At 43.0% G+C, this 22,500-nt stretch overlaps 1 protein-coding gene across 9 annotated transcripts in view; it reads right to left on the bottom strand.

Moving 5' to 3' along the window:
* The window catches only part of ptprfa (protein tyrosine phosphatase receptor type Fa), a 52,963-nt gene that overhangs the window by 11,280 nt on the left and 19,183 nt on the right, over nt 1-22,500 (bottom strand). For 2 of the 9 annotated variants that reach the window (XM_060066789.1, XM_060066791.1), the window contains 16 exons: nt 18,657-18,926; nt 17,640-18,221; nt 17,280-17,416; nt 16,925-17,069; nt 16,438-16,734; nt 15,655-15,848; nt 12,916-13,033; nt 12,007-12,588; nt 9,989-10,086; nt 9,334-9,590; nt 7,466-7,547; nt 6,442-6,654; nt 5,766-5,932; nt 2,962-2,973; nt 2,539-2,654; nt 1,808-1,840 (listed from right to left, as the gene is read on the bottom strand). In XM_060066789.1, the coding sequence (XP_059922772.1) occupies nt 1,808-1,840; nt 2,539-2,654; nt 2,962-2,973; nt 5,766-5,932; nt 6,442-6,654; nt 7,466-7,547; nt 9,334-9,590; nt 9,989-10,086; nt 12,007-12,588; nt 12,916-13,033; nt 15,655-15,848; nt 16,438-16,734; nt 16,925-17,069; nt 17,280-17,416; nt 17,640-18,221; nt 18,657-18,926 (3,303 nt within the window). Of the gene's footprint in view, nt 1-1,807; nt 1,841-2,538; nt 2,655-2,961; nt 2,974-5,765; nt 5,933-6,441; nt 6,655-7,465; nt 7,548-9,333; nt 9,591-9,988; nt 10,087-12,006; nt 12,589-12,915; nt 13,034-15,654; nt 15,849-16,437; nt 16,735-16,924; nt 17,070-17,279; nt 17,417-17,639; nt 18,222-18,656; nt 18,927-21,424; nt 22,420-22,500 lie in introns of those variants that run through there. The other 7 variants (XM_060066792.1, XM_060066796.1, XM_060066793.1 and 4 more) reach the window with 5 other exon arrangements.

Raw genomic sequence — 22,500 nt, 5'->3', positions numbered from 1 at the left:
TTTATAATTTGAAATTCGTCCCAGCCTTTATACCACAGATACCATAGGGTCTATAGCAGGGGTCCCCAACCTTTTCAGCATCAAGGACCGGTATGATTCTCCGAAAAGTTATGTTGCACAGAGGTTGCCAAAAATGCAAACATGTTATATGCAATCTAACAACTGCATATAGACTTATGGCATGTAAAAGAGTGACAGTATTGCGAAGTAAATTGAGTTTATTAAGTGTGCATGCATTTTGCATGAATTAATTAATTTAAAAAAAATATATATATATTATTTTTATTTTTTTTATTAAAGTAAATAAATAACTTTCTCTGCGGACCGGTACCAAATGACCCACGGACCGGTACCGGTCCGCGGCCCGGGGGTTGGGGACCGCTGGTCTATAGCATATAACCGCCTTTTCCGATTACAGTTTAATGCATTTTTCACAATTTACCAGCTCTCGTTTTGAAGACTAATTACCGCGCCATTCGTTACAAGGGGAATCGCGACGGTCTATACTTTCAACATAAAGTGTACATATTTACAATTTGAAATTCGTCCCAGCCTTTATACCACAGATACTATAGGGTCTATAGCATATAACCACGTTTTCCGATTACAGTTTAATGCATTTTTTTACAATTTACCAGCTCTCTTTTGAAGGCTGAACAGACAATTTGACTGGAACTACTTAGCAGGTGTCCATATATCAGGGATTAATGGACACCCTGCAGCCAATCAGAATCAAGTATTCCAAAAAATACAAGCGGCGTATTGATCTACTATTTGATGACATTGTGCTCAGTCAGCAGCAAGTAGAACCATCAAGTCAGCGGGCAACCTGCCGGATTAATGCCCTCCTCCCAGCCAATCAGAATCAAGCATTCTTAAATGAAGTAGAATAAAACTTATCATAATTTACAATTTGTTCTTGCACAAAGATGTCTGAATGCATGCATATTGCAGTGGCATTGGGAACAAAGCAATTTTATACATTTTGAATGTGCAAAAAAGCAAACAGAAAAAACATTACAGAACAAGAAATCTGTAACAGAGAACATGAAACACAAAAAAATAAATAAACTCATAATGGAAGGGGCAGGTCAGTCATTTAGTGAGGATAGCTGAATTACAGGGATTTAAAAATGAATGCATAAATGTAATTGTCTAACATGGCATCCATGTTGAGCTTGTGAGACCATCCTGATATTGACGTCTGCTTTTACAATCAGTCTGGGCTTGTTTTGGGACCAGACTATCTTTTTAAACACGATGGGTCAGGGCAGACTGAGGTGCTGCTTGTTCTTCTGAACTGAAACTCTATGGAAGTAAATCTGTGTCATCGGATTTTGAGAATAAAAAGCCATTGTATTTTAAGCACTGAATATTTATGCATTGAAATAACGTATCTGGATTTTTTGCCTCTGAATTTAACTCTTAAAATCTTCAATAAATCATCAATGTAAAAAAATTCAAAATCAAATATTCAACGTTAAAAATCTTTACTTAAATATGTTCAACGTCCCCAAATTCAACATGCCAAAGTGACATGCAAAATACAATGCATGAAATTCAGCGTTAACATCGACGGACCCAAGGAAGGGCAATCGATCCGAGATGCTAGATCGGCTTGATGGCATAAGTAGAAATATATCCTGACTGCATATTAACTTGAAAAAAGGCTACAAATATTAGCATTTAAAAAAGGTTACTTTTAACCACTGGTCTAGAGTTAGTATTTCCGAGTTCATTATACATATAAAAAGACTTTAGAAGAAAACCTTCTGAAGGATCAAGAATGTCAAAGGTAGAAACTAACTTGTTGTGTTTGGGCATTTGGGGGATCTGGAACCTGCCAGGGAGTGAGAGACACATGATTACAAACAAGCATAAAAAAATATAAGAATAATAGGAAGAGAAATACAAGACACTAATTAGAAAGGAAATACAGGAATGAACAGGAACAGGTACAGGTCAGTTTCTTGAAATATAGGGATCCCAAAACTCACTGTATGAGTTTGTATATATATATATATATATATATATATATATATATATATATATGTAGCTAGAAACATGGGGGTAATAACAGCATGCTGACACACATTTAGGTCCCTACATCATAAGTGAGTTGGTTGGTGATGTAGCAGATTTATCATTCACAGGAATCTATAGATATTGGACATTGTGTGTTCTTGCAATAATATGTTGGTGAGAATCAAGATTAATAGCATGTCATATTTTACATTGCTGTAATATAGGTTCTGCAGTGATTTTGGCAAAAAATAGTTGAAACTTTTTTAAACAGCAATCAAGTGAACCATTAGAAACAGACCATTTATGTCATCAAGGTCAGTTCAGTTCAAATTCAGAAATACGTGTGTGTGTGTGTGTGTGTGTGTGTGTGTGTGTGTGTGTGTGTGTGTGTGTGTGTGTGTGTGTGTGTGTGTGTGTGTGTGTGTGTGTGTGCGTGCGTGCGTGCGTGCGTGCGTGCGTGCGTGCGTGCGTGCGTGCGTGCGTGCGTGCGCGTGTGTGTGTATGTCTCCATGCCTTGTGTCTGGTAGTTGAGTCTTCTCATCTCCACAGGGTCTGGGATCTGGGGCAGCAGTGAGTCCTTAACCCCGGCTACCAGGTACTCATCCTTGGCTGTGAGCGAACCCCGCTTCCTAAAAATAGAGGGTCACAAAGCCGGATAAGAAGGAGAGTGGTGAGTCAAACACATCACAGATACATGAGATCCATCACACACTTATATTGCAGGCTTTATATGATGTGTAGGAGATAATGATAGTTGAATATGTATATTTTTCTTTTTTTTGCTGAAACATAGATGACGTTGTAGACAGCGTTCTTTTTCACAACACACATATGAGTTTGCATAACTAACTAAAGAGCAGAGTTTGATGGGTCCCGTTTTATAAAGGAGTGAGGATGAACATACATTTGGTCATGTAAAATAAAGGTACCACTTACCCCTCTTGTTTGCTATGTCCATGGTCCACAGGTCAGAAGTCAGAGGTGAAAGGCAAGGAGAGAAGACAGCGGACGTTATCATACCAAGAGATTTAGAGACAGCAGGTGATGCTGGGCACTAGAAAAGCCCTGTTAACTTCTTCTAACACGGAGTCAAACACTAAAGGGCAACTTAATGTGAGAAATATGGACATCCCACTAGTTATTTTACTTTTTGAAGAAGCCAAAAGTTGTATTTTTTTGTTACCATCATGTTGAAAACCATAACTATATATAACTATACCTATAAATCATGCATAATGCTGTAAAAAATATTTACTGAAACATGACACTGTTTACATTAAAGGTTGGGTATGGGATTTGCGAAACGCCAGCAGATTTTGAAAATACACAACTCAAATGGTCCTACCCCCTCTCCTTCAACGCTGACTCTGACTCCACCCATTCCAAGTACCTGGACGCGCAATCATGCACGAGCGCGAACAGAGATGCGCGAGAGCGAGCCAGGCTAGCGTAGGTTTTCGTTTAACAACATGGCACTACATTCAGCTGTAAATTTGCACCCAGTACCACGGGAAGTAGGGGTGCTGCAACACCCCCTGTCCGAGGCCCTGTCTTATCACAGAAAACGATCATTTCTAAAAACGCCAAAGTGGAGATTTCTGAAAACGCCGGTTATGTGTTGTCGTGTCAACGGGGAGAAACGGGATTTTAGGTTCTGAAGCGTCACATTATGCACCAGGAAATGCTTAACGTCATGTGAGCGCCCGCTGTACCGTATTGGTCTGAATATAAACACAAACCCCATTGTAAGACGACCTATATTTGGAAATAAGATTTGAAGACCAGATCTTGTTTTTAAGAATAAATAAATTGTATTCATTGAAATAATATACGAAAATAAAAAGGCATAGAATAAAACACTGCATTGCCACTAAACAGTAGTGCAAATAGGCCGTACTGATGTGTACACCAAAGACTATTCCTGACACTCTGCCCCGCTGTGTTCGCTCTGGCTGTGGTCGCTCCGAACTGTTTCGGCCCGTGGCAAAGCGAGTCATCCTCGCTGCTGTCCAAGGCATTTTGAGACGCAGCATTTATTTAATGCTCATATGACCTAGTGCTGAAAAAAGGTTATTTTACATTAAACGGTCACATAAATCATTACTATTTTTAGAAAATGTATGTTTGTTTCATATAATTGTATTGGAAGTCCTGGTTTTCACTAGGGTTGCCGCGGTGTGGACATTTTACACCGAGTAATACACTCGTCTCAACACCGGTATTACCGAGTATAAACTGTATAAACTTTGAAACTAGGTCAACCGCCACACAAGCATCGGTTTTTAGACCCTTCTCGTCCTTCAGTTGCCGCCAACGTTCGAAAGCAGCGCCTAGGATTATGCTTGATTTCAGTTTTTCTCTTTCAGCGTTTTTATTATCAATTACTCTCTGAAAAATAGTTTTCCTTCTCTTTGCTGGTGGTGGTGGTGGTGGTGGTGGGGATGGTGGCGTCTTGTCTGCCATGGAAATTGTCAACAACAAACAGGAGCTTGCTCTGGGTCACGAGCTCTGGGTCACGAGTACTGCACGAAGGGGTCGCGCGCGGGGCGCGGGGGAGGGGGAGTGCAGTACGACCGTTTGATTGACGTACTTACTGTCCAATGCAACTCGGTGGCAATGCAAATGATTGGCTGGAGTTTTTCGAGCCCTGCCCGTTCCACAGATGATTGACAAGTTTAATTTTCATGTCAGTACTTCTAACTCAGTGGCTGTAAGCGGGTTATGATAAGGATTTCAAGTAATTTTGCAAAAATTGCCAAAAAAGCGAATTCCATACCCAACCTTTAAATGAAGTGAATAATGATTGTATATAGATGCCGAGTATTACTGGGTAGAAGTTGCTGGGGCCTCTCACCAAAAATAATGTAATCATTTGAAATAGATTAATCATAATAGGATAATAATCTTCTGAAACAATTGGCTGAGAACCTGTACATAGTTCTGTGAAAAGTACAATACAATACAAAAGGCATTTTCACACTGGCAAGCCGGTACGGTAGCGGCTTGGCACACCCTGCAATTTCACTGTCTTGCCTTTTTAAAACTGAGGGGGTAAATTCAGACTTTGTCAAGGAGCAGGCTTTCTTGGTTCACTGGAACAGGCGGGGCGACGCACGGAGACCACTTTAGAATAATTTGCATAACCCGCATGCAAGAATGAGTAGACCACATCTGGGTGTTGGCTACAAACGCAATTAACTATTTAGAATTAGAAGTTAAAAAAGGCCAACATATTCTTTATTTTGCTGACCACTTGTTTATCCAGCCAAAAGCCTCGTAAGGAAAGTTCCTCTGCTACTTTCTTGTAGATCGCACTTTCTTTCCCCGTCTACATTAAATGCGACTGCATCACCTTCCCTCCCATGATGGTCAGCAGCTCGTGGATTTCATTGTATCTCCAGTTAGAACACTCTGCGTCATCAACACCTCTACCCAAAGCATTTACATTACCTCGGTTAGTGAAAAAACAGGGACTGTGGCATGAAAAAGGCGGGTATAAGACGGGCATATTTCACAGTGTAAAAACGACTAAAGATAGTGTGTGTGCGTGTGTGTGTGTGTGTGTGTGTGTGTGTGTGTGTGTGTGTGTGTGTGTGTGTGTGTGTGTGTGTGTGTGTGTGTGTGTGTGCGTGTGTGCGTGCGTGTGTGCGTGCGTGCGTGCATGCGTGCAAGTGTGTATTGAGACAATGATTTTCTACGATTCACCTCTGCTTCTCATTGTATTGTCAGTTTCCCCTCACCTCTTGAGCAGCAGAATAGCAATAACGGTGCCAATGATGAGGAGGACAGCCAGAACAGGACCCATCACCCAGAGCATCTCAGGGTCCTCAGAGGGCCACGGCATGGTTTGGAACGACAGCACCACCGGCTCAGAAAACGGACTGGCCACAAAGACCTTCTGCTGCTGCTTCACAGGTACAGACAAAGAATATTTTAATAGAAGGCCTAACAGCAGGTGCTTAGACCAGAAGCAATAAAAACATATATTTATTTGATATCGATTAATACGTGGACAGCTGAATAGGATTATCTTTAACTTTGTATAAATTATATAAAAGTAGTGGTTGCACTATTTTTTACAAATAAAAGTATTGTCTGACATTTGACATTTCCCACGGATCTATTTTCTGAAATATATCTTATTTAAAACTGTTTCAGTAAACCACTCCTTAAAAAAAAGTTAAATAATGCAGGTATATTGATTGTGTCAAAACTTGAACCACAAACGTTGTCCAGCTGTGTGTTATTTGATCTGCTCTGAACCTGTTATCATAAATTATGATACAAATCTGAATCCACTTTCCTCATAGGTTTCCCTCAATAACTAAACAGCATTGTACAGACACCACATCAGCATGTGACTATGAAATATGGAAACCTAAATGTGAGGCTAGAGATGTGGCGATTCCCACTCACAGAGTCTTGGTCTGTGAGCTCAGCGAGGACAAAGCAGAGGCACAGCTGCTGCCCTGGCAGGGCCCGGTTGTAGTAGCGGTGGTAGTGCTTCTCATCACCCAGGGTGAAGGCCTCAGGCAGGGACTCCAGCTGGGCAGCGATGTAGGGCTGGGGAACGTCCTCGATCTGTCTCCGGCGCCGGAAAATGCTGGGGTCCATGTCCGTTTCCAGGAGCTGCATGGCAGGGGGAGGACGTCAGACCAGAAATGTAACGACTATTTTCAGAGATGGGTGTTGCGGCTTTTGCCAAAACCATCACAATGGGATTCCACAAGTGACAATTCTCTCTGTTGTGATTTTTCTGGACTATATTTTCAAAATAGCTTAAATGCCAGAATCGATAGACATATAATCTTGATCCAAAGCTTTTGTTACGTGTGTCACTGCACAGTTTTCTTTACTTTTTAAATGTATGAAGTGTGTTAGTTAATAAACAATAAGACACATGAAAAAGCATGAAAGTAAAATCACAATGATGGAAGATTTGAGAATGTCAAACTAAACAAGCCTTTGTTAACATCGGTAGTCAACCATAACAATTATGACAAAAATAATTATATACTAGATCAAATATTGAAATTAAAGTATAAACAGATCAAACATTGTTTAGTTCAACACCCAGAATTTTCTCTTCCTAGTTCTACAAGTCAAAAAAGACAAATTAAGAATTAAGAACAAGCGTTTCCAGCATATTCAAACAGATTGATGAAAGTTCCTGCTTACAATGGACATTAACAAGTGGTTTGGGCCATTGGATATGTTGCTAGTGATGCCGTCTTGTGGGATTAGCCCCCTATGTGGCCTGCACTCTGTATGAACCGTAGACATGAACACGCTCGGCTACGGAGTCATGTTACGATAACAAAGTGGATCACTAGAAACTAAATTGTTGTTTTGAAATAAATGTTTTAAAGTACCCAAGTAGCCAACTAACGCATGTGTCCTTATGAAAAACAATACGCTGTGAAACCAAACATTCACTCACCTCATTTAAATCCATGTCCTCAGGGCTTTCCCACATCTGCAGTGAAGCTGGGGTGACAAGAACCACCACTACATAGTACCACCTGTGTTAAGAACATACAACTGCATTAACAAGCTAGAGCAGTGGTATTTAAACTTTTCCCCTGGCAACCCCCCAAAATTCCCTGGTGACGTCTGGCGTCCCCCCTTTTATTTTTTTATTTAATTTTATTTTAAAAACCTGTCCTGGTCATCGCATGTTCCCACAATTGTACAAACTGAAAGGAAAATAATCAAATAAACAATTCAGTCAAAGGAAAAATGACGAAATGCCTAGTTTATTTTTTAACAAGAACTTAAACATGACGGAACAGTGCATCTGCAGATAGATCTAAGCCTGAACAAGACGCATGAACGATAAACCTCCTCAAAAAAAAAAATCCAATTCAAGCCAAGAACATGCATCAGATCAAAATTATTTTCGTTTGCATATTTCTTTTTTTACACTAATGTGAAGGATGGGCCTGCTTGTTTTTGAAGTACACCAGGGACGAGAATGTCTTTTCGCAAATATATGTCGACCCAAAGGGTGTAAGAATGTTCATAGCGGCCGCAGACAATGCGGGGTACTCCTGCGCAACTGAAAGCCAAAATGTATCCCCCCGAAATGTGGCTAATAGCCCACTATTTTTGTTCCGTATTATTATCAGGCCCCCAGGAGCAGTGCATATTTCCGCAATCCACCAGTGCTGCTCAGTGGCCAAGCCTGATATTGCAGCTGTTTAAGTGGGCTGTGGACGGGTCCCTCAATTCAAGGGGCCCAGAAGTAGATCGCTCCGTTCAGAGACAGGAACGTGTCTCCGCAAAAAAAGTCTGGATATCAATCAAAGGCTCATAATTATCTTTATACCATGAACTAATAAAATGTAAGTTTTCTCTTTTCAAAACGCCACCTCAAGCGTTTTATTAGCCGTTTTATTTATTTATTTTTTGCAGGAGAAGGAGGGGTGGGCAGCTGAAAGGAGTCATAGTGAAACAAATGTTGTTTCGGCCCGGCATCCGAGAGGGCTCAGTGCAGGGCGCCGTTAACTTCTTGTGTCCGAGGTTTTTTCTTTTACTTAACATGAATGAATTTTTTAATCTGCTGTCCTTTCTTTAATAGGTCCATGATTATTATCAAGCGGGAATTTTTTTGAATTTGCGTAGTGGGAGCGACGCGATACATTGTTTCTGTCGCATCTGCACGGTCTGCGAAAGCCTGTCTGTGAGGAATAAAGGACAGGTTTAGGCCTCGACTAGAGCCCTAGAGTTTTAATGTAGACACTATTTTTTGATGCGTGGTTTCTGACTTAAAAAAAAATAATTACAATTAAAATCATCTCGCCCTCTGACTTTTTTAACGACCCCCGAAAACTTTTTGCAACCCCCTCGGGGGTCGCGACCCCGACTTTAAGAACCACTGAGCTAGAGCAGCAGTTATGAGTGGGTGGAATGGCTTTCAAAATTCAAGGGAACATCTCACATCCGTAATATGATCATACTGGATGAATAACAGCTGTGTTTTAGCCCTTTGCAAGATATAAATGACATAGACCACAACAAACAAGACATTACATGATTTCACAGAGGACCAACACAGGCGTCCCTCATAACACCAATTACGGGTCTGTTACTTTTACATGGAACGGGTAGGTACTTATCTTTGGAACAAGTTTAGCCTACTACCTGTGCACTGGCTCATAAGAGAAGCAAATTGTTTCACTACCAAATAAATATTTCTGGGAGGTCCCTTTAAAAAGTCAACAACCTTGAAACAACATAAAAGAAAAATTGTATGTGAAGGAAAACAACCAAGCTGGTCTCCAGGCAGATGGATGAACCAGCACTGACCTGACAGAGACGTCATTGGGGACCTGAGGCAGGCTGAAGGTGAGCTTCCCCCCCTCCTCTGGGTTCTGTTGGAGGTGCGCTGGCTTGACGTGCAGCATGTCAGGAGCCGTCCGGATGGAGACCTGCTGCTGGAGACCCCCGGCGCTGCTCCCGCGGCTCATCAACATGAAGGAGTACTCCGTCTCCGGCTGCAGACCCCTGATCAGCTTCTTCCTGAGGTGGGCCTGGACCTCCACACTCTGCTGGTTGTACAGGATCTATAGGGAACGGATGGGACGTGTTGGATATAGCAGGGAAATTATCATTTTCAGCCTCCGTGTTCGAAACAAGATGGTGCAGTCGGTTCTCCTTTAGAAAAAAAAAGGAGGGATCTAAAATCAAACACAGAAAACGCTGTATAAATATGTTTACAGTTTTGCTGTTTGTATATATTATCTCATCCTCTCATTAAAAGTATTTTTGCAGCACTCTTACATTGCATCATGCATGAATTTAATGATTCTTTCCGAGATGCTGCATACATGTTGTGCAATAGATGCATGCATGGTTGCACAGATTACAGTTACATGCATACATGTATACACATTATACACACATTAAAACATTATACATTATAAGGGCATACAAATGAGTATGCAGCGTAGCAGTGCATCACCTTGAAAGGAACCTGAGATTGATACGTTTCTGGTACTTCCCAGGTTAACAGGACAGAGGTTTTGGTCACTGCTTTAACGACAAAGTTTTTGGTGAATTCTAGGAAAAGAGAAAACATGAAAACATGTCAATAGAGAGACACAATCTGGATTAACTCCAAAGAGTTTTGTTATGAGAATGGAGAATGCTCAATCTTCAACGTTAAATCAATTCTGTGAGAATTTTCATCATTGTTACAAATAACTGAATATGTAACTAAAAGTATTAAGGCCAAAAATCAGATCATGTATCGTTAAATATGATTGAACAATCCCCACAAACGGCAGGAATCTGAGAATCAGAATAAGAATCAAGTGCTTTAAGTACTCCCCATAGGCACATATAAAGGCAGTGTTATTCGTATGCCATTATAATTTGTATACACCATGGGCCCTATTTTAACGGTCTGAAACGCAAGTGAGAAGCGCCAAGCGCAAGTAGCTTTGTGGGCGGTTCTATGGCGATGTCGCTATTTTACCGGCGCAAAAAATGACTCCTGCGCCCAGCACAAATCTAAAGAGGGTTGGTCTGAAGTAGCCTAATTACCCGTAGGTGGGTTTGGGCGTAACGTGCAATAAACCAATGAGAGTGCCAGCTCCCATTCCCTTTAAGAGCCATGAGCGCATTAAAATCTGACGAGTTGATATTTTGACAGCGAGTCTGCAGTCTCTGATGAGACAGATGCACATGAATTTCAAACTTCAAATGGCTCAGTTTATGGCCAAATAATATGGCCTAATTCACACATGGAATAAGGTTTTCTTCCACAACTTCAGAAATACTGAGTCCTCAAATTAATTTCGGCAAAGAAAACGTTTATGATATAACATATGATATGCGGTAACTGTGGTTCTATTTAATGATATACACGCAATACATTATAAACATAGTTTCTTATCGGTATTGTATGCATTATCATTATTGACTTGTGACGCATGTGTCCCCCCGTTAATATACATTGCCATGGACTGTATTATGCGTTACGTGTTTAGTTTGCGTGTGTTTAAACAGATGGACGCACACACGCGCGCCCGCATTCATTAATTATTTTACACATACACACACGCACGCCCGCATTCATTCATTCTTTTTAACACTCACTCGCGGTAAAACAATGTTTTCTCACAATCAAATACTCATCAATCCTAAAAGTTATGGGCATGTACACGATGTCTGTGTCAAGAAAATATGTGTTTGCTGTACGGTGTTTGCAGATGCATTGATTTAAAAGTACAATTTATTACCGCTGTATCAGCTGTTCTTTCCCAAATAATTTACCAAGATTGTGTGGCTAGGTAGATGAGAGAAGCAAAGTGTATGGGCAAGGTGCACAAGTAACATTATGCATGCGCCCTTAAAATAGCATCTGAACAACGCGCCACTGACTTTAAACCAGGTATTTCCTGGTTTGTGGCGGAATTGGTTTCTGAAACTGCAAAATAGCACCAGGGAATGTTTGCGCCAGAACACGCCTCCTCCTTTCGCCGAACCGCCCCTTGGGGCGCAAGATCATTCCCTAATTTACCGACGTGTGGCGCAGGAGGGAAAAGAACGCTCTGCACCAGTTGCAAACTAGCAACGACACCTGCGCCAGTGATTAGGTCAATTGCGCCGGATGCAAGATAGGGTCTGCATATGTCTGCATATCCTAAATAAATAGTGTTCTGCACAGGCTCAAGACCTGCTATAGTGAACAGTCTCTGCTCAGGAAGGCTGCAATCTGGCTTCGGTCTCCTCCCCCCTGCCATCTGCCCTCTAGCGTGTTTAGCGCATGTATAGCTGTAGGTGCGTGAGAGTCTGCATGTGTCTAGACATATGCTGGCAATTACATGTTATATACATACAACAACACATTGGAAGCATGTATATTTATCTTGACATTTTGGTGTAAGTAGGAGTCCATACAGAAGGGTGATAGACAGATCCTGCCGTTCTCTGTTCGTCATCAGCGACTGCACACACACACAACCGGGATCTCACCTGGTGGGGAGGAGGACATGGTTCTGCTCTGGATGCTTGGACTGAGTGGTCCGCTCCCCTTGCTGGTGAACGCCCGCACGCGGATGTCGTAGGTGGTGTCTGGCTTCAAGCCCTGGATGGTCATCTGGGTGTCCGCGGTGGTGTTGGTGGTGTTTTGCTGGCTGTTGATGTCCCGGTACACTACCAGGTACTGGACAATCCTCCCGTTCCTCTCGGCCAGGGGCGGGGGGTCCCAGGACAGGGCGGTGGACGTGTCGCTCAGGTCCACCACGCTCAGGTTCTGGGGGTAGCTGCCCGGCACATCCTCCGGAGTGCTCACCGCCTTCACGTACTCCTCCCCAGGGCCGGCACGGTTCTTGGCACACAGTCTGAAGATGTAGGTCGCTCCCTTGTAGAGGCCGGTGACTGTGAAGTGGTCGTCAGTCTTTTTGAAATCCTTCACAGTAAAAGCCCCCTCTTCAGCCCTCTTGTACTGCAGTTGGTAACCCGTGTGCTCCCCGACCATCTCCTTGGGGGGCTGCCACTGGATCAGAGCTGTGTTGCCTATGGTGGTGCTGATCATCATGGTGGGCTTGCCTGGGACTGAAGGAACAATCCCACCAAACACACACGTTTTATTCATGGCTTATTGGAATGAACAAGGTTTTTGTTCATTATTCTTATTTAAAAATTATGAAAATGGTGAATGCAGTCTTAATAATTAAATAAAAAGAGTCATGGGAAATACAACCACTGTTGCGTCACCATTACACAGGATGTAAAGGTTGAATCTGCGGCACATTTATCCCTTTACGATCGCTATGGGGATTTTTCCAGGGAGTTCCCCTGATCGTTTAATGGTAATGTGTGTTTGATGGTCTGTGTGTGTGTGCAGTCCCAATTACAAACAGACATAAAAGAGGCCCCTACCAGCTCCTGTTGTGGTGACCACCTTGGCTTTGCTGCGGGCCCCGTCTCCCTTGGTGGTGTAGGCAGCCACCGTCACAGAGTAGCTCTTCTCTGGGAGCAGTCCTGTGACGGTTGCCTCCTGGGTAAGAGGGTGTCGTGTGGAAGGGAAGAGAGAGAATAGAAAGAGAAGTGAAGAACGGAACGGAAAGGAATGAAGGAGACAAAGCAGAAACAAAGTGAAATTCACCGCATCGCTGGCATCATCAAGGGCTGTTCTGATTTTCCTGACGGCCCACACTTAAGACTGATACGAACCAGAATGAATACTGATGCTTCTTGTTTTTCACCACTTTGCATTAAGGGTTTGATGTGGCCGCTGATTTCGAATTTCCATATAATGAATTGAGCAGAATGTTTGTTTCCTTGCTTGTTTTTATTCTGTTGGTCGGCTTCTATAATTATTTATCATAGCGGGTCACAGTATGTTTTTCTGACATAAAAATACATATTTAGGAAAGAAAACGATTTATAAGCGAGCTACAGTCCATGGTCCGTGGTAACCTTGTGAGAAGTCTCATCGCTGCCATGGGGCCGATGGGAGCAACTCAACATACCAAAGGTAAAGCTCTGAGACGGGCAAAATACACACACACAAACACACTGTGTGTGACGTACAGTAGAGCCTGTGTGTTTGTGCTTGTCTGCGTGTCTGCATGGATGCATGGGTGAGTTAATTTGAACTGTGAGAAGGAGAACAAGGGTGTAAAAAGAACATAACAAATAAACAAAGCTGCGTGTAAAAGAGAGAGTAGGGGGGTGTTTTATCTGGCCTGGTGCCACACAAGATAAGGCAGGAATGTAAATCACAGAGTTAGTTGCAGGTGATATGTCTCCTAGGAGTGTGAAGGAAAGATGACTCAACACACACAGGTAAACCTTTCCATACTGTTACTAAAATCAAAAATACATCAATTGCCATTAACCGGTAACAACCGTCATCTAAACTAGGACTTATATCGAACCTATGAGGTATGAAGACAAATGCAAATTATAATTCTGATAAATATTATATGGACTGATACATGAGCAGAACAAAGTCTGTGCACATTAATACATCCTAAAAAGAATCATGTGCTGAACTAAAAACCTCTACCCCAGGACCTTGTGTTTTCATCCAAAAGGTGGCTTATTAAAGGTTGGGTATGGGATTTGCAAAATGCCAGCAGATTTTGAAAATACACAACTCAAATGGTCCTACCCCCTCTCCTTCAACGCTGACTCTGACTCCACCCATTCCAAGTACCTGGACGCGCAATCATGCACGAGCGAACACAGATGCGCGAGAGCGAGTCATTTGCTAGTTAGCTAGCTCCAGTCGCTACCGCAGGATAACAACAAACAGAAGCTTGCTCTGGGTCACGAGGTTTGAGTACGTGCACGAAGGGGTCGCGCGCGGGGCGCGGGGGAGGGGGAGTGCAGTACGACCGTTTGATTGACGTACTTACTGTCCAATGCAACTCGGTGGCTCTGGAAATCATTGGCTGGAGTTTTTCGAGCCCTGCCCGTTCCACAGATGATTGACTTGTTTAATTTTCATGCCAGTACTTCTAACTCAGTGGCTGTAAGTGGGTTATGATAAGGATTTCAAGTAATTTTGCAAAAATGGCCAAAAAAGCGAATTCCATACCCAACCTTTAAAAAAAGCGTTTGGGGTGCCCAGCTATCTCCGGCTCACCAAAAAGGCATCCTGGCACAGATAAGCGTTGAAGAACTGAAAAGGGGTGCCTGGCAGAGAAAGAGACATGCTTCTACACGGCGACTATGTCCTGATGGATACTTTCACATTGCACATATTGCAATGTATTGTAAACACTGTTGCAGACCAGGTCCTATAGAAAAACAGTCCTGATGTCAAACATTTACTAAAAATATATTCAGGAAGGTTGAGGATCCCTGACACCTATGTGGTGGTTTTACTATCATACTAAAACATTGAAGCTTTCATCATTATGCGGACAACATTCAAATTTACATCCGTATGGATCAAATTCCAAAATTGGAATCTTTCTGTGTTAAAAGATGGATGTCCCAAATGACTAAACACATGGAAAACTGAGCTGTTAATCATCCACCTGAAGCAACACAATTTTAAGACATCACACTGTGTCTTGAGGGTTCTACCTCTCTCAAGTTTCCTGTGTCAAAATCTTGGTGTCTTGTTCAACCCTCTGCTTTATTTTGATCAGCAGGGAAAATCACCAGAGGGTTTCCTTCATCTTAGGAACATTGTTGAAATCAGCCCAGTGTTATCCACTGTTATCCACACATTGGCTCTCATCCATGCATTTATATCGTCTAGACTAGATTACTGTAATGCAATGTTCTCTGGTTTACCAGATGCATCCAAGAAGCCTCCATTTGGTGAAGAACGCTTCGGTCCTGTTCTCTCCTCTCTTGACTGACTTCCGATTAGTGCAGGGTCAGATTAAATGATGCTATAATATAATCATCAAATCCTACACTGAGTCCTTCCTACCTGAAGGACCCTATTATCCCCCAATTGTCCTTCTCAGCCCCTGTGGTCTTCAGGAACTGGCCACCTATCAATTCCAACAGTTCAAAAGAAATGGGCAGGAAGCCGACTCCCATTAAGGCTCCACACTGTAATCAAGGAGGCTGAGTCTGGTGATGTCAACCAGCCCGTTGCTCCTTAAACAACCCCACGATGGGTTCAAATGTGCTCAAAAGGGCCTGGGGTACCTGGACTTCAGGGAGGGACACGTCGACGATAAAGGGCTGCCCGTGGGGCTCCCCGTTTTCCAGCCGGGTGTAGACCACCTGGTAGCCTCTGATCTGCCCGTGCTGCTTCACAGGCAGGGGGGGCTTCCAGGTCGCTCTGAAGGCAGTGGAGTTCAGAGCGTATGCCTCCAACTTCCTGGGAGGGGCGCCGGGCACTGGGACAAACAAAAGGAAGGAACAGTATTAGTCATATTTACAGAACATTTACTGACCATAGCTGTCCTGGATGGCTAGCCTACTTAGAGAAATGTGTCTGGAGAAAGTCTGGAGTACACTGGTTTATTTCTCAGTTGTTTTCTCAAACAAAACCAACAAACCAAGACGTTTAATAATCTGGATCACAAATGGTTATGCATGTGTACACTAACACATGTGTACACGACATATTGCTTGAGTTATGGTCTGCTCCTTCAAAATCTTTACACCAGTTGCTCTGATAATAAATCCCACAGGAATTCCTTGTGTGATGACAGGGTAAGGTGGGTCATAGGGTAAAGTCTGTTGGTTATCCTTGATGGGAGAGCACATCAATAGGATACGGGAAGCGACGCTTTATCAGTAAGACGGTTCCAAGGGAATTTCAGAGCAAGAAGAAAAAGAAAGAAAATTACTAGGAGCAGTCCATTTAAAAAACGATTGAAGTAAAGGAGAAAAGAGAGAGGGCTACTAGTAGTAGCAGGAACGGCAGCTGGAAGAGTTAGCTCCGGGCCAAGGGAAGTTCAAGTGTAGCCTTTGACAACATACCGTCTTCCTGTGTTCTGGTGTGGGCCGCAGGACTCTCTGGGCCCAGCCCTTTGTCAGAGTGAGTCTTCAACCAGACAACATACTCAGTCCACCTCTCCAGATCTTCCAGCACATAGCTGCTCACATTGATTCCGATCCCAGTCACCACTCGACGTGCAGCCCCTTCGCCAGAGAGTGCCTGATAGGCCAGTGAGTAGGATGCTATGTTCCCATGACGACTGGCTGCATGGGGCACTACCCAACTCACCTGGATGCTGGTGGAGCTAAGGCTTAGCAGGTGTAATTCCAGGGGTAGGGCTGAGGGGAAGGTAGTATGGTACGGTCAAGGATCAAGCAAAGCCTGACTTGGAGCTGAAGGCCTGCCCCGACATAAACCCCCGACACTGTTCGTTTTTCAAGTTAGGTACAGTCAGTATTATATCACGGTTCGTATCACACAAGAAATCTTCATTTACCCGTGGGAGATGTATGATGTTGCGCTACTCACTGGACTGAGAAGTTCTGGCCTCTATGGGCTGAGTGAACACCCCTAAACCCAGCTCGGAGCGCGCTGCTAATGAGAACATGTAGAGGGTGTCTGGTCTAAGACCTTCCACAGCATAGGACCCCATTGGCTCCAACGTGATCTGGACCTGTGGATCAGAGAGAAGAGAACAATGGGACCACAATCGTTACAAAGCTGTCTGTTAAGGACTATGTAGAACATTTTGCCTTAGACAAGAGTATCTACAAAAATTTGGGGACTACAATGTCTGGATCATAATTTCAAAAATGCGTGTGGAGGGATCATAGAGCATCCTCACAGAATAGAACTGATGACCTTCATAACAACATATACTTACTTTATTAGCCAAGTCAGAAGCCTCCCAATAAATCAGTTCTAAGTAGACAATCTGGTCGTTGACGGGCCACTGCCATGACAACATGATGCGTGTATCCAATTCAGCCTCTGCTTCAAAGCCAAAAGGCTGAACGGGAACTTAAGACGAGAAAACAAGAGAAAATCCCCAAAATTGGAGATACTTAACATTTGGTATTTCAAAGGAATGAAGGGTCAAAGGACTTTGCCACATTTAAATGTGTTTTGGATCATTTATTCATGAGTATGCAGACATTTCCTTGGTTTATGCCCCAAGCCATCAACCCAGACTGTTGCCATGTGTTGTATTTTTGCAACAAAAGTCCCATAGCTGGTTACTCACCTCCCTGCTGGGTCCTGACCTGCAGCACCTCTGAGAGGGGCCCGTCCCCCTTGGAGGTGAACCCGAGCACCCTCAGGTTGTAGGTGGTGTCGGGGGTCAGGCCCAGGAGGCTTGTCATCTCCCCGTCGTCTGTGTTGTGCCGATGCCAGGAGCTCAGGGGGGTATCGGGCCTGGAGCTGTAGTACAAGCGGTAGCCCCGGATCTGGCCGTTGGGCTCCTCTGGTGGCTCCCACTGGACCAGCAGGGTGCTGGGGCTCAGCATGCGTGCCTGGACGTGCAGGGGGGGCGAGGAGGGCGCCTGCTCGCTAGTGCGTGCGGCGATCGCGCTGCTTGGGGGGCCGCGCCCGATATTGTTCACAGCGATGACCTGGAACTCGTACTCCGAGTAAGGGCTGAGGCCTCCGATGCTGTAGCGAGTGGTGGCTACTCCGTCCACTTCCTGGAAGCCATTGATGGACAGCTTTGGGTGATACTGGAGGACATAATAGAAGACAGGCTCGGGATTTCCTGAGTCCCAAGTCAGGGTGATGCTCGTGGCAGTGGTCTCAGTCGCAATGAGTGCGGAGGGTGGGTTGGGCAGGGCTGTGAAGGCAAGCAGCGTTCTCAGTAAGAAGAAATATAAATAGCTATTGAAGTTATTAAAGAAATTGCATGTCTCAGATAACTGAGATACACAATTACAGATTACTCTAAACTATTTACAATTACACTAAGATAATAGCATTTTGGTAATTGTAAGACAATCTAAGTTCTCCAAGACCTAATCAATAAAATTATGCATCCACCTAGATAATAGTCTTGAATTCACCATGCATCCTGTTCCATGCATGATCCCTAAAGCTAGTTCTTTAGACTTTTCCAATAAACGACAGGCTTTGATCGATCTGAACGGTAACATCCGGTTCTCTAATACTTCTACTACACATATATGCTTCTCAAACACACCCTTCAATTGATCCTCCTACCACTGCAGCTCAAACAGAAGGACCCGTCCCTGACCTACTACTCAGTGCACACCTTTGACGGTGATCTGGGCCGTGGTGTCAATCATGCCCAAGGAGGAGATGGCCACGCAGGTGTAATTAGCTGAATCCCGCACATTGGTGAGCTCCAGGACGTTGCGGCCCACGGGTGTCTCGTCCTCCCGGGTGAGGTCAAGCGCGCCACTCATCCACTTGACGTAGGGCATCGGGGCGCCCACCGCCACGCAGGTCAGGTTCACGTCGCCTCCTGGCATCACCTGGTGGTCCGTGGGCGGGATGGAGAAGCGCGGAGGCACGCGCCGAACTGCGGGTGGAGGAGGGGGTCGTGTGAGAGCACGGTTTTCATCAGTCGTATTTGAAAGGATGGCGGTATTGCATAGCAGGTGAAGAGCAGAAGCTGAGCAGCAATATTAATATCTTGCAATATGTTTGACTTATTCAACTCATCTTCCAAAACACAGATGTCTCATGGCCCATACAGCTCAAAATATGCCCGTTTATTACATATTATTATATAAATTATTTGATGGTTTAAAGGGCTTAATGCTGGGACTTCAGTGAAAATTCTAAAAAGCTTAATTTTTGAATGAGACACCTTTGTATATTGGAGGATAATAAGTATGGGGTACTCTGAACACATGGCTCTAAAAAAAACAACACCCTTTGAGCATTGAATTATGGCTGAATGAACTAGTCAGGAGTCCTGCATGGCCAGCAGTTGAATAACTTCCAGATTAAACTAGATAAAGGTGATCGAATCCCCTCCATTAAAGAATGACAGCGTGTATATGTTTTATTGAAATGAACAAACTTTTAACCTTAAAATGTAATATGTTAGTAGTATCTATAATATTAAAACGTTGAGGATTCCAATTTAATTTCATAAAGAATGTATAGAAGCCTGTATTTTTTATACATGGACAATAGGTCACAGTCCTTTATTCCTATGTCTACATGCTGGCCATCACTAGGGACATCCACAACAGCCTAGCGACACTCCTGTGTATCACAGTTACAAACTTTAGATGAACCCTGAAGATGGAGATTAGTTGCAATAGTAATGGAATCAGAGAGTAAATGAGCTATTATTAATTCTATTTGGTTGGGGGGTGATAAAAATGATGCAAAGAGTGACAATAGACACTATTCACAGAGGTGTCATCATAGGAATCGGGGATTGGAGCATTGACTGCTTCAACCCATTGCTGCATTACGTCAACGTTGCACATTTGAGGGGCCAGAACAGGCCTAAATAGAGGGCAAACGGTGGAGCTGTGATTTGTCTGGATATATAGCTATACGGTTAACATAGGGTTAACATTCTCAACCGACATCAATGAGTAGTTTTTATATTAATAATAAATCATGTAATAAATATTTAATATAATAAATATTTTTTTCACCACAGAGATGATGAACCCTTGAAAAACTCATGAACTGAACTCATTGAGATCAGTTAAGACATCAAAACATTAAAGGCTCTTTATCCAGAAAAAACACAGCTTCGCCGTATTTGTTTAGAGGCCAGTCTATGCATCTCCAGTCTATGCATCTCCAGGGACTTTTGTCGTACGATCCAAAGCCCAATGCGGTGTCTATGCATATATGCCTACACTTTGATGTTTGAAGACACAGGGAGTAGACAAAAGTAGGCTAGTGAAAGTAACACACACTCAGAAAACTATTGAACACTAAGAAAACTATTGCAACCTGGACCATTTTCTTCTGGTACAAAAAGGTAGCGGATGCACAATTAGTTTTATGAGTGACAACTTTGTTTGTTATATGATGACACCACTGGGAAAATGGTGTTTTATAAAATAGCAACAGAGACGTGTCGTCCATTGACCTATAAATTATGTATCTTGCACGGCATGCCAGAAAAAAAGGTATAAACGAGGGACATGGGGCGATAGGAAGCTGACGCAGCCATGCAGAACACAGTGGGATTTATATCCTGTGGTGCCAACATTCCCAGTAAAGAAAACAGAACAGTTTAAAGACATAGATTAAAAGCTATAAGTAGAATAAACTGACTTTGCCTATGTTGCTTATGATTTATAAACACACTTTTTAATCAACTTCATTATGACAATGAACTTAGTTTCTTAGTGAATAACTATAATGAGCTAGTAATTGGTCAAATACACTAATAACTATCTCTGTATCATAGAGAAGTAGCACATGCAAAATAGTTCATGGATCAGAATGGGATAGGGCAGTTCATATTTCCAATGTGTGTGTTAAAAGATTAGGTTATATTATGGATGTTTATATTACTGTTCATTCAATTGCTTGTATGGGCAGTGATATATTACTGACTGTACCTAATGTTCACTGCAGAGAACCGTAAGGCTACTCTTTTAGCCTGAACAACTCTAACAGGGAGAGTGCTCTTGTTAAGTTGATAATAAACAGCATCAATCTTAACATTCCTATTAGCTCATACCCAAATTCCACTTGTTAATCAACTCAAAAGTATAAAAGAAAACACAAGAATGTCATTGCAAAAAAAATTCACACTAGGACATTCTGTGTCAATCAAACACAGACCCATGCAGACAAAGGAGCAGATGAGCAGCGTAGCCATGCCAGACACACAGTTGGCTAACAAGCAGCATCGCAGCATAGAGGTAGGGTTTAGATTGTGCACCAAGGCAAGGTATTTGGGAAGGAGGGGGTCCTGATAGCGGCCACGACGGGCCTGAGGCGCCCAGCAAGATGCCGGCGCTGCACGGCTCCAGTCTGACAGACCTCAGCTTGAGGTTTGAGTTTAAAGGAGAGAGGAGAAACAGAACCAACCTTCCCGCTGATCTGAAAGGTGACATTGTGTCGTTTTAAAATGGCAGGGGGCAATGGCAACGTGGGGTAGGCAGACATTTTGGAGAAGAAATGTAAAGAAAAAATAATATACAAGAAATAAAAAGCAGAAAGAAGTAGACAGGAAGAAATACACTGTAAAATAGGCCCAATATGTGATTATCCAGTGATGATTATTAACCATGTGTCAGGTTCAAACATGGATGAAAATATGTCACATAATACACAGTGTTTGCAATAGAAATGCTAAAAACATAGCTGACAACACAAGCGTAGTGAGGCAATTAAAGGACTAAGGAAGACCTACACACATGCATATGCACACACACACGCACACAAACACAAACACACAAAACCAAAGAATATTCTTAATGTGAATATCAAAATAACACAGTTCAACAAAAGGTTACGATTCCACAATCTTTAGCTCAGCCTAGCTCCAAATACAGTGGCTCAGTTTACATTCAAACTCTAAAGAACATGACGTACAAGACAAGACAGGCAGAGAAGACCCCAAGACCCTCACTTGAAAGACCCACTGAGACATGAGTGAACAAACACGGACAGAACATATTATTTTTGTTGCTGCGAGATGTGCAATCACACTTAGGATCTGTGTGTATGATGATATCACACACCATCAGAAAATGTGCATTTTGGAATGTGGAAATCCAAGCATAGAGGTAAGGTGACAAAGATTATGAGAAAGCAATCCCAGAGGTGAGGAGTGAACAGTGAAATACAGATTGACCTGCATGGCATTCAATTGTTCATGAATTCACGCGCAATTACACACACACACACACACACACGCACACACCCAACACACCCACACACACACACACACCCACACACACACACACACACACACACACACACACACACACACACACACACACACACACACACACACACACACACACACACACACACACACACACACATTACCCATCAAACTACTCATCACCACCATGCCACACAAGCTCCAGCAAGCATTCTGAAGGCATGGTACAATGAAGGAGAGTAGGAAAAAAGCATTAAACAAAAAAAAGCATGAG

The sequence above is a fragment of the Gadus macrocephalus genome, chromosome 12, assembly GCF_031168955.1.
Source record: "Gadus macrocephalus chromosome 12, ASM3116895v1".
In the NCBI taxonomy this organism is placed as follows: domain Eukaryota; kingdom Metazoa; phylum Chordata; class Actinopteri; order Gadiformes; family Gadidae; genus Gadus; species Gadus macrocephalus.
The sequence above is the reverse complement of the archived record's forward strand: the minus strand, read 5'-3'. Positions and strand labels throughout refer to the sequence as shown.